At 40.0% G+C, this 17,784-nt stretch overlaps 1 protein-coding gene across 1 annotated transcript in view; it reads left to right on the forward strand.

Annotated features, from left to right (window-relative positions):
• LOC141105647 (alpha-2-macroglobulin-like) overlaps positions 1-17,784 on the forward strand; it is a 232,651-nt gene that overhangs the window by 59,123 nt on the left and 155,744 nt on the right. The window contains exons 8-12 of the mRNA XM_073595623.1: positions 397-514; positions 3,961-4,075; positions 6,966-7,075; positions 8,315-8,473; positions 12,133-12,363. Coding sequence (XP_073451724.1) covers positions 397-514; positions 3,961-4,075; positions 6,966-7,075; positions 8,315-8,473; positions 12,133-12,363 — 733 coding nt within the window. The remainder of the gene's footprint in view (positions 1-396; positions 515-3,960; positions 4,076-6,965; positions 7,076-8,314; positions 8,474-12,132; positions 12,364-17,784) is intronic.

Below are 17,784 nucleotides of genomic sequence, written 5' to 3' on the forward strand. Positions count from 1 at the left end.
CGTCTCCATGTCAGGCCATAAGAAGGATCCGATCGTCTCCGCTGCTGCCAACGGCTCCGGTAAGTGGCGGAGGGCACCGGAGCACAGCGGGAGGGGTGCCCCTCTCTCCCGCCGCCAATAAAAGTGATCTTGCAGTGAATCCGGAGCAAAGACCACTTTTATCCGAATCCGGACGGCTCACTAAAGAAGAGGATACCGGGGTTATGGCAGCTAGCTGCTGCCATAACAACTATAATCATCTTCAAACAGCCAACATATAACGACGGTGGGCAGTTCAGAAGTGGTTAATGCAGATACTGCTTAGTGGCTAGAAGAAAGAAATCACATGACTTAAAATTTTCTAAATAATGTTTTGTAAAAAAATAACACATTGCAGAAATGTGTTATATCTTTTAGATACACTTATGGGAAGCCAGTTCAAGGAAACTATACAGCCACTGTGTGCCGACAGTATTATTTATATCGGTGGAGACGAGGAAAGAAAACCAACATCTGTGCTAAATTCAGCGGAAAGGTAGGTGCCACACAATGGCAGCTAAATCTGAACTGGACAATAAATAACAAACTGGGGAGCCCCCTTATAATTTTAAAGAGAATCTGTAAAGCATATGATCTTTTGTAAGAGGACACAGACTCCCAGTCCAAATAAACTATAAATAATTTGAAAGTGTCAATGTGCTATAGGGAAAATTTTGTTGATCTCAGCATTTTACATTCTGACAAACTTTTCTAAGGCTAGTCATAGACATATGGCTTCCCTATCTAACGTACAAACTTAGCTTGGCAGAAAACAATTTATCTGAACAAAAATCTTTTTCTCCTCCCTTTCTCATTCTCACTTTGAAAATACATTTTTTACAAGAATTTGTACAAAAACTCTCAGTACGTAGTATATTCTCTCGACAGTTTTACGAACTTCGTCTTTAAAGTAGTTCAACATTTGTATTGCTTTTAACATTCAGTTTTGGATTGAGTGGATTTTATCGAATGAAAACCACATATACTGTTATGCCTCATACACACGATCAGACTTTCCAACAACAAAACCGTGGATTTTTGTTCTAAGGGTGTTGGCTCCAACTTGTTTTGCATACACACGGTCACACAAATGTTGGCCAACAATTACGAACGCAGCGACGTACAAGACGTACGGTGAGTTGATGTGAAATCTCCATTACGAACGCTAGTTTTACAAGACCGAGCTTCCAGCTCGTCCTTGTATACATACCATTGGAAAACCCAACAACACACATTTGTTGGCGGAAAATTTGAGAACATGCTAGCCAAAATTTGTTGGCGGAAAGTCCAACAACAAATGTCTGATGGAACATACACACGGTCGTATTTTCCGCCAACAAGCTCACATCCAACATTTCCTGTCAGAAAATCTGATCATGTGTACGGGGCATTCGAAATCTGTTTGTTCCTTCCTGCTCCTTCGAATTTTCTCCTCAGTTGAGTTGAAATTGACTCCACTAATGATTAGAAAATTGCAAGAACGCACTTAAATTAAACAATTTGTAACACAATTCCACTAGTTTTTAGCCAGTTTAAAGGAGAAGTTCACCTTTTGTAACATGTTACATACATTCAGGGTGTAACATGTTACAGATGCACTGTCTCCAGCTCCCTGTTTTGACAGCAAGCGGGGGGATCTTCACAATCTGCTCTGCCAGCCAGGCTGCATGTGTTGTCGCGTGCAAAGATATAATAAAATATTTACAGAAATGTGAGGGGTGTGCTCACTTTTGTGAGATAGTGTATATACAAAATTCTTTCACAACCCAAAATGTAATTTTAGTTAAGGTGGAACCTTAGTGGGCTGAACTGACCACCGCCTTCGTGTCTCAGCAGGTACAGTCTCATTCATAAGGGTTAATTTAAGCATTTTCACTTAGCAAAGGAATCTGATAAAGCTCTGTTAACTTCCATCATCCAATCATGGACAAGCAAAAATACTTAAAGAAACCTCTGCAGCAAAAAAAAAAAATTAAAATGGGTTTCAGGAGCCACCATAGGGTTTATTCTGTCAAAAATTCTATCTGTCAGCATTTTTGTTTTAATTATGCTTTAAATTTTCTTTTTATATAGCTGGGTGTTATTTACTATGTGAATTTCAGCTATGTGAAAATTCATATAGCAAAGTGAACATGCTCTACTCCTTTATTACATCAACCCCATATTCCCACTACCTCTCAGGGATAGTGAGATTTCCTGAAAAAAAACTGTCCCAAGAACAGAGAACTGCAGATATCTCTCCACCACAGTCTCAACGGCACACAAGACGCCTAAAGTGTGTGTAAACCCTAATTATTACAGGTACTTATATAGCACCCATAATTTATGCTTTTACATATATACTGTACATTCACATCAGTCCCTGCCCTCAAGGAGCTTACAATATAAGGCCACTATCTCACATTCATACATACTAGGGCCAATTTAGACAGGAGCCAATTAGCCTACCAGCATGTCTTTGGAGTGTGGGAGGAAACCGGAGTAGCCAGAGGAAACCCAAATGGGCCAGGGAGAACATGCAAACTTCAGGCAGGTCATGTTGTGGTTGGGATTCTAACTGATGACCCTAATGCTGCCAGGCCAAAGTGCTAACCACTTAGCCCCTATGCTGCCTTGAATAATGAACTTCTCTTATTTCCACCCCTTTTCAATCTGTTTCAGCTATATACAGTATGTTGGATAAGTGTAAAAAAAAAAAAGTTAATCCTGCAGATATCGAGTAAGCTCCTTGCACTCTGCTGCACTCAAATATCAAGCACTATAATTATTCCTGGCCAGTTCACCTCCGTGGACTACAGAACACCTACAGTATCCCTATATTAGTGAGATAAGGAGAAGGGGTGCACTGTAGCCCAAATCAAGAGCAAGAAGTCTAGGATGACAACACTGCCCCTTTTATAGGTACACTATAGTGGGCATTGTCACTGTAAGACAGGAAGTATGTTCTTGGCAGGATCAATAAGTGAAAATAAAGGAGAGCAGACTCCCCCCCAAAAAAGCTATGCAGCTATGACATCTAAGGATGTGTAACCTGCAATATATTATTATTATTATACAGGATTTTTATAGCGCCAACAGTTTACGCAGCGCTTTACAATATAAAAGGGAGACAATATAGTTATAATACAATAATACAAGAGGATTAAAAGGCCCCTGCTCAGAAGAGCTTACAATCTAATAGGGTGGGACAGGTGGTACAAAAGGTTGTAGTTGTGGGGAATGAGCTGATGGAAGTGGTAGGAGATTAGTTGGAGACGTGATAGGCTTCCCTGAAGCGATGGGTTTTCAGGGATCACCTGAAGTTAGCAAGAGTAGGGGATAGCCGGACAGGTTGAGGTAGCAAATTCCATAGGATGGGGGAGGCCCTGGAGAAATCCTGGAGACAAGCATGGGAGGAGGAGATGAGAGAGTTTGAGAGTAGGAGGTCTTGGGTAGAGCGGAGAGGACGGTTTGGGTGATATTTGGAGACAAGGTTGGTGATGTAGCTCGGGGGCAGAGTTGTGAATGGCTTTATATGTTGTGGTTGGTATTTTGAATTTAATTCGCTGGGTGATTGGGAGCCAGTGTAGGGATTGGAGGAGAGGGTTGGCAGACACTGAGGGGTTGTTAAGGTCGATAAGTCTGGCAGCAGCATTCATGATAGACTGAAGAGGGGATAGCCTATGGAGAGTTAGGCCAATGAGAAGGGAGTTGCAATAGTCAAGGCGAGAGATAACAAGGGAGTAAATGAGGAGCTTGGTGGTTTCATTTGTTAAAAAGGGGTGCATTTTAGAGATGTTACGGAGGGGAAGTCTACAAACTATTGCATTTTTGTTCCTTGCTTTAAAATTAAATGTTGGTTCTGTGGACTGATTCTTTATATAGATATGTTTTCAACCCTAAAGTCCTTCAATTGATCACTAATATTTCAGCACTGTGTTCCTCTCTGTCTCTCACTCACAGCTGGATAGATCGGGATGTGATACCATAGACGTTAATTCTACAGTCTATAAAATGAGAAACAACAACAAGGAGCGTGTACTGAAAGGAGAAGCCTCTATCACCGAGGATGGGACTGGTAAACTTCTGTTTTCATCTTCCTTCTGTCTTGCTTATAAATGGAACACGTAATGTACATCAGGGGTGCCCAACGGGTGGCATGCAGAGCCCTCTGATGTGACCTGCAAGCTCTTGCTCTGGGATGGTGAGTTGGCAAGCCCAGATCGTGGGTTGCCGACCCACCATCCCAGAGCATCAGTGTTGTGAATGCAGCCAGCGGTAGAGGAACCAGGTGGCTGTGGAGCCCATGCTTCCTGTATAGCGCCGTCTTGCTGTTACAGGCAGAGTGATACCAAATGCACTCTGCCTGGGACAGCAACAGCCGCCAACACCTAAATTGAAGACTACTATTAACCGCTTCCCGACCGGCGCACGACTATTTACGTCGGGCAAATGGCACGGCTGGGCAAAAGGGCGTACCTGTACGTCCTTTTGAATTCCCCGCCGCGACATTGCGTGCGCGCCGCCCAGGAGCTCCGTGAGCCGGGTCGCGGGTCCCGCGGACTCGATCACCGTGGGGATACCCACGATCGTCTCATGGAGAGCAGGAACAGGGAGATGCTGATGTAAACAGCATCTCCCCATTCTGCCTAGAACAGTGTCACTCGATCTCTGCTCCCTGTCATCGGGAGCAGAGATCAGTGTACTGACACACACAGACCAACCCCCCTACAGTTAGAAACACCTCCCTAGTACTGACTTAACCCCTCCCCGCCCCCTAGCGATTAACTCTTCACTGCCAGTGTCATTTACACAGGAATCAATGCATTTTTATAGCACTGATTGCTGTATAAATGACAATGGTCCCAAAAATGTGTCAAAAATGTACGATGTGTCCGCCATAATGTCGCAGCCACAATAAAAATCGCTGATCTCCGTCAAAACTAGTAAAAAAAAATTATTAATAAAAATGCCATAAAACTATCCCCTATTTTGTAAATGCTATAACTTTTGCGCAAACCAATCAATAAACGCTTATTGCGATTTTTTTTACCAAAAATATGTAGAAGAATACGTATCGGCCTAAACTGATGAAAAAAATGTTTTTTGATATATTTTTGGGGGATATTTATTATAGCAAAAAGTAAAAAATAATAATCGCAGAGGTGATCAAATACCACCAAAAGAAAGCTCTATTTGTGGGAAAAAAAGGACGTCAATTTTGTTTGAGAGCCACGTCGTACGACCGCGCAATTGTCAGTTAAAGCGACGCAGTGCCGAATCGCAAAAAGTGCTCTGGTCTTTGGGCAGCCAAATGCTCTGGGGCTTAAGTGGTTAAAGGCATATCTGTTCTGCAGTGGTGCAGCTTTCAAACTGACTCACAAGTGCAGTGCACCTGCAGTGCACCTGCGGGTTACCTGCACTGAGCCATAGACTTCTGTTTTTACCTGCTGTGGGTTTGGTGCACTTTCTGAAAGTGCACCTCACCTGCAGGATATAACAGACATCTATTAGACATGTGCAATTCGTTTTATTTCGAGTTAGTTTTTTTAACAAATTTCAACAAATTCGTTAATTCGGAAATATACAAATGAATGAAAACCCGTTTAAAGAATTTTTCCGAATATTCGGTAATTAGAGTATTCGAAAATCCGAAAATCCGAAAATTCGGAAATTCGAAAATTCAGAAATTCGTAATTCAAAAATCAGAAAATTTGTAAATTTGGAAATTCGGGAAATGTGAAAATAAGAATGAAAATCAGAAAATTCAAAAGAACGAAAATCCGAAAGTAAGAACGAAAATCCGAAAATTTGAAAATCTGAAATGATCACTAACTAATAATAACTTAAATATTACTAAACTATTGAATTCTAGGTATTGGAATTTCCTTTCAAACTTGGCTGTTTGTGAACGTAGCGAATACGAATTTATCTGAAGTTACAAATTATCCGAAATAGCGTTGTGTCTAAACCAACGGAACGTAACAAATTTATTTTTATTATTATTATTATTTATTCGTTCCATTCCATTTGTATAGATGCGGCATTCGTTATTTTGGATGATTCGTAACTTTTAATAAATTCGTATTCATTACATTCACTAACAGCCAAATTTGAAAGGAAATTGCAATACCTATACTTTAATAGTTATTTATTATTAGTTAGTTAGTTATTATTTCGAATTTTCTAATTTTCTTTTCCTTTTTCATATTTTCAAATTCTCTAATTTTTGGATTTTCAAATTTCCGAGTTTTCAAATTTCCGAATTTTCAAATTTCCGGATTTTCAAATTTTTGTATATTTTAGAATTTTAGAATTTATGAATTCCGAAATTTCGAATTTACGAATTTTTGGATTTCTGGATTTTTAGATTTTTGAATTTCGAATTGTCGAATTTACAAATGTATGAATTCCGAATTTTTGAATTTCCAAATTTACAAATTTATGAATTTAAATGAAAAACAAAAAACGAAAACGAACACATTTTTCGGCAGTGCACATGTCTAATGTCTATGGCAAAGTGCAGCTAACACACAGGAAATCCACAGGTGCATTGCCCTGTGCATTGCCCTGCACCCACAGTAAACCGCAGTGCATTAGTGGGAAAGCGCAGCCTTAGGCCCCTTCCACAAAATTGGTTCAGTCTTGTCTGCCTGTTCTGTTTTTCAGGCGGACCCTATCGGACTCTCCATTCACCTATATGGAGCCGCAGATGTGTCCGTTTACATTCGCCTACTCCAATGCAATCTGCTAAAAAATAAACTGAAGGGGATTTGTCCCACAGATCTGTGATTTGCCCGCTCTGCTCATTGTGGCACACCACCGGTTATCAAGTCGCTTAAGCATTGTGGCCCTAGCTCTTTAAAAGGTTGGGCACCCCTGACAAAGATGTTAAGGTTAGAATAATGGAGGATCCTATGATTTTCCAAAGCTGATCTCTTATTTCTTTTCAATAATTCTTCTGCCAGGAATTGAGTTATCTACAGTCAGTCAGGCTGCTATATCCAATGTAATCAGTAAGGTGTCCTTTGTTGATGCTGACAGTAACTATAAATCTGGGATCCCATTCAGTGGATTGGTGAGTTGCATAACATTTCTGTAAATCTTATTTTGCCATAAAATTGGTTTTTGTAATTGTTATAACCAATGAGAGCTGAAAATAACAATCACATGTCTGAAAACAACAGTAAAACTGGCCACAGAAGGATCAAAATCCTGCTGAACCGGACGAATTTTGATCCATCTGTAGGCAGGCCGCTTGTACTGAAGTCAACCGATCGGTCAATTTCAGTACAACCAGTCTGTGCTTTTGTTTTTTTTAATTTCGTACGATTAGTGTCGCCGGCTATTAATAATCAATTTGTTTTTGTTAGAAATTCTTTATATGGCCCTAAAGAACAGACAGTGCACAGTCCACATGGGCTTTGCTGCTTATCTGTATACAGGAAACCGGAACCTTTACTCAGGGAAAAGACACAGAGTATACTATAAATGCAGCTACAAACATATAAACACTTTCATCTACTGGTTGAAGAATATATCTCTACTAAATACTGATGTACAGTAGTTGTTGCATAAAATACAATTCTGTGTTCCAACACTCCCACTCAACAACTACCCCTTATTTTAGTCTTAATTCAGATCTCAGTTTTAAAAATCTGATTCTTGTAAGTGTTTTTGTCAAATACTGTGATCCAATTTTGTTTCTCATGAGTTGGAAGTCTTTGTATCTCATCCCATGAATCTGGCTCTGGTTTTAATCCTACATGACAGCATAGGACAGATGTTTGGCTGGGATGCCTTTATTGCTTCTGGCTGATTTCCTGATTGAAGCCTCTTGTGGCCTGGTTTCTTCTTTTACAGCATTTGGATTGTCTGCATTAATTTATGTGTCTTTGTCTCTTTCTTCATTATCTTCATGTGGCATTGATGTGGAACACAATGAAGTTTCATGGACAATTACACTTCTACTAATGGTTACCTTGTTTGTGCCTTGCTGTAGAATTCCGTACCCTTTTAAGAACCACTATACCCCACAACCTATACCCCACAACTACACCTTTCTTTGCGCAAGCATCCCAACCCTTCCATTCCACATACAATTCCATTCTACATACATTCCATTCCACTGAGTTTTCTCAGTTGATTTTCCTAGTAGTCAATTTTGGAGATAACATGCGGTCATAATTGCCTCTCCCAGTACGTGGTTAGCATATCTGCATCAAAGTGTGCATCATCAACAAGCCAATTAAATGCATTTTTCTTCTGTTTCTATGATGACTGATAAAATATATTTCCTGGCATAATACTCTTTCAGGTTAAAGTGGTGGATGCTGGTGATAACCCGATACCAGGCATTAAGGTTTACCTAAGAAGTTTAATCAATTCAATCAATGAAACCTTGGTGACAGATGACAATGGACAAGCTTCTTTCAGTGTTAATACAAGTGAATGGAAGGGACGAATATCTCTCTCGGTACTAACTTTTTTTTTTGAAACATTGCTATATGTGTATTTCTAAAATTCTGTGTTAAGGGGGCTAGTTAAATGGGTTGTCAAAAAAAGTTTAGTGTGACATAATTCGCCCAATTTCCCTATATCATTATATTCCCACTAAAATATTTAAAAACCTTTGACAGGAAAAGTGGCAATATCACATCAAAGTATAAAAATGAAGGTAGATTGGCTAAAAAAACCAAAAAAAACAACAACAACAAAAAAAGGACAAGCTGTGGCAAAAACTGCATTAAATCTTTTATTCAATAAAAATCATGCTGTAGGCACCTTTCACATTTTTTGCATTTTTTTGTGTTGTAAATATGTTGCTTTGTAGGTGCAATGTGTATTTTAGGTGCATTACCATTGATCCCTAAGCAACACCCACTGGAAAAAGAATCCAGGATTCAGCAAATTTGACATTTTTCTTGTTCAATATTTTTATTTTGATAGCAAATTGGGTGGAATATGCAAAAGATAACATTTATGACATTCAGTGGTGCTGGAGTACTAATACGATTGCATTACAAAGCAGTTACAATTGCTAAGTGTAAAAAGTCAGAACAGAGAGAAAAAGGAAAAGAGATGGATAAGAGGGATCAAAGTAAGGAAGACTGGCTGAAGGGGAGATGGCGGAGGGCTCTACCTCCAACTGGTCGGCTAGGAGCATGGGTAAATTGGCTCAATGTGTTAGAAGGTGCATAAGGTCTGAAATAGTCAGCCCAGTGTTCCAACATATTTTCATAGAGGGCCATAGCATTTTTAGTGAGTGTGGTCGTCCATTTTTCATAGCCCATAATTTGGGATAATCTTGGCTTGACTTCCAAAGTTTTAAGCAATTATGATTTCCATGCCTTTGTGATCATTTGTTTGGTGGCTTTGAACAGATGGTTTAGAAATTTAAAGGGGTGTTTACAGTATCTACATTATCAAGCATGTGATGTGATATGGTTTCATATAGATTTTTGAGCATATAATAGCTGTACAGCATATGCAATATTTAGTGTACTTTGCTCTAGAATCTATGCAGTATAGGGAAGAATGTGCCAGCCTCCAAGCAGCCACCAAAACAGGTGGAAAGAAAGTTTGGTACTAAGCTAGCTAGCTAGCTAGCTTGCCTAGGTATTAGGTACCAGTGAGTAAGCACTCTACAATTTGTTCCACTGCTAGGGCATTTTGGGAAACCTTTGTTGTAAGCCATGTCTATGTCCGGTCCTCCTGCAACAGTTTGTAGCCCAGTTATGATTTCCATATGTGTTAATATGTGGAAGGGGTCGCAAAAGCATGATTTTAGTAGCATTGAATAGATTTCAGAGTTTAGGCCAGGAGAGTGAGGGTGCTCGCTGTACATTTGAAGTGAACATAGGTTTCCCCAATGAGGTATGAGACAGGTGTAAGTATAAAGAGTTTGACTTGAAGGTATCTACATAAATATTTCAACGTTTGGTAGCTTGTGATCAATTCTGAGACTTTGGAAGGTTTTAAGGCTGTCAGGTTTGACTAGGCTATGAAGGCTAAATAGGCCTGAAGTGACCCAGTGTTTGGAATGATGGGTTCTTGAGCAAAAACAGAAGTGGGAGGTGGGATGAGAGTAGGCTTACTTGAGTACTACACACCATCCCTAACCTTTAGGGGGTGCATGGGGATAGGATTACATAGTTAGGCTCTATCTCTTAGAAGAACCCATTGGTGGTTGCTTCCATGATCAAGCAAATCGTTTTTCAATTTAAAGAAACAGATCTACATTTTGCCCAATTTATTTTACTATTGTGAAACTAAATAAAGACATTGCCCTGAACAGTTTTATAATCAAATATGCCTTAAAGAAACAGTGCCTGGCTGCCATTGACTATGGTCACTATGGTACCAATATAATTACCATGTCCAAGCTGCCAAGACAGACACTCATCCAACCCCTGGAGCAGAGTTCTGTCAACTTTGGCAACTAGGAATGGCCATCAAGGAACAAATGTATCCCTTCCATCCATTTAGTTGGAAGCAAATCAAAACCTGTGCATAGTGTGTAAAACCTCCAGAACTGAATGTGTGATTCCTCAATATAATGGTACAGACAGCTGTCAAAAACTTCAGATGTAACAGGAAACAATCAAAGACTACAGACATTCTACATGAGATTGGTAAAAACCACATAGGTGCTACAGGAGATGGTCATAGACTGTGAACATGCTATATGAGTAGTTGGAGACTGAAGACATGCTTCAGCAGACAGTCATGCCTGGAGACACATTACACTAGAGTTCACTGTTGTTATAGCCCCTTAAATATCATTACTTTCACATGTGTGCTTCCAACAGCCTCCTTAGGCTGCATTCACACTTCAGCACTTTGAATCGCGGGCAGATTTGGTGCAATACTTCCCACGATTTGAAAGCAGCGATGTGTGAATGACAAATTGCGGGACTCGCATTTTAGATGCCATTCATTTGAATGACACCGAAAAATGAGGTATGGGTCTGCCATGATTGTCACTCAATAAATCCTGCCGTAGTCGTGGCAACCGGCATCACGGGGAGCATATCTCCCCAAAAAAAGTCCAGGAGCTACTTTTGGGCAACATGCTTCCTGCATTGGGGGTTGCCGCGATTGCAGCATGATTTATGGCGTGACAAACAAGGACTTGGGGGGGCACACCCTAAAAAAATGCATGAAAGATGGTGCAGCCATAAGACCATACAAATAGAACAAAAGATTACAGCACACACATGACATTTAACTCCTGCAAGGCTATTTAAAACACCTGAACATATTGAAAAAATATGGGTATTTGGTCACACCATATGGCATGACAATCGCAGCAGACCCGCAGTGCGATTTTAGGTGTCATTCAAATGAACGGCATCTCAAATGTGAGTCCCGTGATTTGTCATTCACACAAAGTAAGTGCTTTCAAATTGGTCAGAATCGTGGCAAATCTGCCCGCGATTCAAAATGCTGACTTGTGAATGCAGCCTTGGAGATTAATTGTCCTACATTTATATTTCTGTCTCTGTTTTCTGAAACCTTAAATAAGAAAATGAGTGGGCAGCACATAAATAAATAAAAATAAAATAAATAAAATAAGCTCTTGTTATGTTTCTCAATTTCTGATGAGTATATTTCATTGGGTTTCCATTACTTAGCCACTGTTATATGAAATGATACAACACACAAATGGTTACTTTAAAAATGGTCTAAGAGCCTGTTGCTTTGGGACGTGCCAATAGGTATATACAGCTTGCTTTCCAGTGCATTCCATTGGCTTTTGATATCAGTTTGACATTTTTCTGAGATTATTTAGAACACATTGACAGGTGCCTTTGACCCACAGTTGACCTCCTGATTTGCATTTGGCCTCCCCTTAGGTTGCATCAACCTGCTTTAGGTTCCTTTTCAAACTTCCACTGACTTGTATAGAGAGGGATGCAATCAGTGGCCCATAGCTCCCAACTGTCCCTGATTTCGAGGGACTGTCCCTGATTTGGAACAAAGTCCCTCTGTCCCTCTTTCTTCCTCATTTGTCCCCTCATTTTGGTCTGATCTATATAGTTGTATATAAAATGCAATTGTAATTTTATCTAAAACATGAGAAGCTCTTTTAAACAAAATTTATTTTTTGTTATATTTGTCTTCTTATCAAAGGCAAGAACAAACCTGCAGGATCAACCATATGTTTATGGCAACATAGTCCTTGATTATGGTGGAGCAAATCTGAATCTTAAACCCTTCTACTCCAGTAGTAAGAGTTTCCTGAAACTCCATTCCCTGGACAAAGTCCTCTCATGTGAAGGGCAGCAGGAGGTGCAGGTGGAATATATTATTAAACACACAGAGCTGAAGAATGACATTGACCACTTTGACCTTCATTATTTGGTGAGAATCTTTTTGCATTTTGGCAACATGAAAAATGAAATTGTATATGTAGGAAGCATTTTACATGCTAAAAGATCTGTACACATGTTTTTTGTTTTTTTCCTTGTCAAAAGAAGTTTATTGAGTATACAATATTATAAAGATACATAAAGTAAGTTTACAAGGATCTATAAAGTAAGCTCATTGTTTTACAGTAGGGTTTATATAGGTAAATATCATGAAATTTCAAATATTAAACATTGGATTCACGTAAACCTAAATTAAAGATATATATCATTTCCTTAGTTACTTTTGTAGGTATTTAAATGATTTATACCTACTATACATATTGTTTACAGGTAGAGTGTATATAGGTCAAATAAATTCTGATAATGAGCTTTAATCGTAAGGTGGAGAAAAGGAAAGAGAAAGAAGAAAAAGGGTAGAAAGGCAGAGGTATGGTCCACAAGGTTGTCCCGCTCGTCAGTTTATTATTCTTTTTAGTTCTCTTTGAAGCCTTAGAATGGGTGTCTCTGTAAGTCATTTAATCTGTTACCATGGCAACAGGACAGAGTCATTGAAATTTGACAGGAACTGTTGTTTTATCCAAGGATGCCAAAGTTTTTCAAATTTTGGAATTTGATTTTGATCGATGGCTACCATCTTAGCATGGGACATTGTATTATTCATTCTGTGAATTGTTTCTGCTAGTACCAATGTAGGAGATTTCCATGCCTTGGCCACTGTTTGTTTTGCAGCCGTTATTAGTTGAATCATAAGTTTGAATTGATTTTAGATTAAGTAAAGTTATATATGGATCTGGTTGTATTATTTTTTTAAATATTTTAGATGCAATCACAAAGACTTCCTTCCAAAAGGTTTGGATTACTGGGCACGTCCACCATATGTGTAAATGTGTGCCTATTTCTGGGCATCCTCGAAAACAAAGAGCTGAGGTATTAGGTGAATATTTTGCCACTCTAGCGGGTACAAGGTACCAGCGAGTTAGGACTTTATAATTTGTCTCCAGTGCTAAGATGTTGGGTGAAGATGACTTACATGTGAGCCATATGTTAGACCAGTCCGTGTCTTCTAAAGTTCGTCCCAGGTCCTCCTCCCACCTCTGAACGTAAGAGGGTCTATTAAGATTTACTACTCCATATAATTGATTATAAAGTGATGAAATTGTACCTTTAGCAAATGGATCTTTTGTACAGATTGATTCAAAAATGGATAATTGAGATAATGGTGTATCCCCCTTTAGGAATGGTGTATAGAAATTTTTGATTTGGAGATATCTAAATATCTCAGAGTTTGGTAGATCATATTTTTCTCTAAGCGATGGGAATGAAAGGAATGATTTAGATGCTATGAAGTCATTCAGTGTCTGAATGCCTGATGTTGTCCAAGCTTTAAAAGAATTTGGGTAGATCCATGCCGGATAAAAGGCCGGATTTCTGATAAAAGAAAGGAGAGGATTGTGTGGAGATTGTAACTGATATTTGGTTTTTAGTTTATCCCAGAGAGATAAGAAGTGTTTAGTTATGGGATTATGAATTTTAAAGCGGTCTTTAGGATCAAGCCATAACAAGTTTGATATTAATAGAGGGTCATTTTCTGAAGCCTCTATAAATACCCATAATGGGATTTCCTGTTTTGCATGGTATTTGGACAGACTGGCCAAATGTGCTGCTCTGTAGTAGTTAGTAAAATTAGGGTATCCCAGGCCTCCTTTATTTTTGGGAAGATGTAGTGTGTGTATAGGTATACGTGGTTTAGAAGAGCCCCATATAAACAAAGTTGCTCTTTTTTGTACTATTCTCAAAAAATAGGAAGGAATTGGAATAGGGAGGACTCTGAATAGATAAAGCAATTTGGGTAGAATAGTCATTTTGATTGCATTAATCTTCCCTATCCAGGATAAAGGAAGTTGCAACCATTGTTTTATTAGATTTGTGATCTGTCTTAATATAGGAGGATAATTGGTTGAGAATAAGTCATAATGAGATGCTGTTAAATGAATTCCAAGATATGGGATTGATTTTTCTGCCCATGTGAATGGGAGTGCAGCCCTAGCCGGGATCAATTCCATGTTTGTGAGTGAAATATTAAGCACTAAGCATTTCTTAGGATTAATCATAAGGCCAGATAGGGCTGCAAATCCAACAAGAGCTGGTATTAAGTTAGGACCAGAGACCTGTGGTGATGATAGAAAAAGTAATATATCGTCTGCAAATATACATAATTTGTGTGTAATACCTCCTACTTCAATGGCAGTTATAGTTTGGTTTGTTCTGATGTATTGGGCCATGGGTTCGAGTATAAGGGCAAATAATAAGGGAGATAATGGGCAACCCTGTCGGGTACCTCTTTCGATATTAAAGGCATCAGATTTGTATCCAGCATATTTTATATAGGCTTTGGGTTTATTATATAATGCTTTGATCCATGTTAAAAAGTGGGGTCCAAAACCCCATTTTTGTAATGAATATTGCATATATTGCCAGGATACTGTGTCAAATGCCCTCTTAATATCGAGAGATAGAAAACATAAAGGGATTTTCCGTTTTTTAGCAATATGTGCCAATAACACTGCCCTGCGTATATTATCGCCTGCCTGTCTATTTGGCATGAAGCCTACTTGATCTCTATGTATTAATTTTCCTATAATGCTATTGAGGCGTTTTGCTATTATTTTTGCTAATAATTTAATATCAAGGTTTAACAGAGAGATAGGCCGATAATTCACACAGGAAGTATCATCAGAAAGGGGTTTTGGGATCATACAAACAATTGCCATTAGTGTTTCTTGCCGAAAAGAATGTCCTTCTAGAAGTTTGTTAAAAGTTTCAGTGAGAATGGGAGAGAGTATTTCTGAGAATGTTTTATAGTATAAGGCCGAGTAGCCGTCTGGGCCTGGTCTTTTGTTAAGTTTTAGGTCTTTTATGGTGTTAGCAACTTCATCTATAGTTATAGGCTCATCCAAACTGCTTTTTTGATTCTGAGACAACTCAGGTAAGGTTATTTTTGAGAAGAAGGATTCAACCTCTGTAGGATTAAATTCATTGTTTGTCTTGTATAAAGTTGCGAGATGTGAGTGAAATTTATGGACTATTTTAACTGGATTACAAGTATAAACATTTTTTGATAATTTCAAACGTATTGGTTTGAAAGATTTGTTAGTTGAATTTAATGCCCGAGCCAAATATGTACCTGGTTTGTTTGTATTCATGTAGAAATTGTGTTTGGAGCGTTTGAGGGATTTATCAACTGACTCAGTGAGAAATAGATCGTATTCCAATCTAGATTTTTCCAGATGAGATTTTGTACTCTGAGATGGATTATCTTGGAATGATATGTAGGCTGCATTAAAATTGAGTTCTAGTTTTTTTGCTAGATTTTTGCGTTCCCGTTTAAATAGTGCCATTTGTCTTTGTATTGTACCACGCAAGACAGGCTTATGAGCTTCCCACAGTGTCAGTGGCGTAGCGTGGGTTGTCAGCACCCGGGGCAAGGCAAGTAATTTGCGCCCCCCCAACCTGCGGACTTTTAGCACTCCCAGAGTCCTGTCCCTTCCCTTCCTACAATAGTACTAACCAACCTGATTCCTATACTGACCACTACACTCTACTGTCCACTACACTGACCACTATACTACACTGACTACTATACTGTCCACTACACTATACTGCTCACTACACTGACCGCTATACTGTCCACTACACTATACTGACCTCTATACTGTCCACTACACTATCCAATATACTGTCCACTTTTACTGTCCGCTATACTTACCACTGCACTACACTGTCCACTACACTGACCACTATACTGTCCACTACACTATACTGCCCACTACACTGACCACTATACTATACTGCCCACTACACTATACGGTCCACTATACTGCCCACTACACTATACTGCCCACTACACTATACTGACCACTATACTGTCCACTACACTGACCACTACACTATACTGTCCACTATACTGATCTCTATACTGTCCACTACACTATACTGCCCACTATACTGCCCACTATACTGTCCACTACACTACCCACTACACTATCCACTATACTGACCTCTATACTGTCCACTACACTATCCACTACACTGTCCACTATACTGCCCACTACATTGTCCACTATACTGTCCACTACACTATACTGCCCACTATACTGTCCACTACACTATACTGCCCACTACACTGACCGCTATACTGTCCACTACACTATACTGTCCACTACACTGACCACTATACTGTCCACTACACTATACGGTCCACTATACTGCCCACTACACTATACTGCCCACTTTACTGTCCACTACACTATACTGCCCACTACACTATACCACTATACTGCCCACTACACTATACTGACCACTATACTGTCCACTACACTGACCGCTATACTGCCCACTACACTATACTGACCACTATATTGTCCACTACACTATACTGTCCACTATTCTGACCTCTATACTATACTGTCCACTACACTATATTGACCACTTTACTGCCCACTACACTATACTGTCCACTGCACTATGCTATCCACTATACTGACCACTATATTGTCCACTACACTGACCACTAAACTATACTGTCCACTATACTGCACTGACTACTTTACTGTCCACTACACTATCCTACCTACAGTATTCCTATACTGACCACTACACTGCATGACTCTAACTGCTCTTCTACTCACTCTCTCTGGCTGGGTGCTCCCTCTTCCCAGACTGTGTCCCGCCCCCCCCGGGCCAGCAACACGACTCTCATCACGAGGGAGTCTTACCTTTTCTTCTTTGTTTCCCATCGGTCCGAAGGGGAGCAGGAGGAGGAGACAGCGGCGCTCACAATCTTTTTGTGTCCCCCGCGCTCCGCCATGTTCAGTCTCCGGCGCCTTGTAATTGGGTGTATGGGGTCATGTGCGGCGGTGGGGCTGGCCTGTTAACGCTCGCACTTGCTCCTGGAGTCCCGCCTCTGCACATGACCCCATTTACCCAATCACAGGGTGCCAAAGACTGAACATGTGCAGAGGCGGGACTCCAGGATGTACCGCGATCATGGATAGGCCAGCCGCGCCGCCGCACATGACCCCATACGGCCAATCACAGGGCGCCGGAGACTGAACATGGCGGCCAGAGCGTGGGGACACCGGGCAGTGAATTTAGGAGGAGGCAGCCAGTAGTCACACACTGGCACGGAATTGCGCCCCCCTAAATGTTGCGCCCGGGGCCACGGCCCCCTCCGCACCCCCCACGCTACGCCACTGCACAGTGTTATTGGGAAATGTCTGTTGTATTATTAATTGATATGTATTCCTTTAAAGCTTGTTCAATGGCCATCTGATGTAGTGGGTGTTTGAGCATTATGTCCGGTAAGTACCACGTTGGGTCATGCACTTTTGGTATGGCTGAGGCTATAGTAGTG

The sequence above is a fragment of the Aquarana catesbeiana genome, linkage group LG08 (assembly GCF_042186555.1).
Source record: "Aquarana catesbeiana isolate 2022-GZ linkage group LG08, ASM4218655v1, whole genome shotgun sequence".
In the NCBI taxonomy this organism is placed as follows: domain Eukaryota; kingdom Metazoa; phylum Chordata; class Amphibia; order Anura; family Ranidae; genus Aquarana; species Aquarana catesbeiana.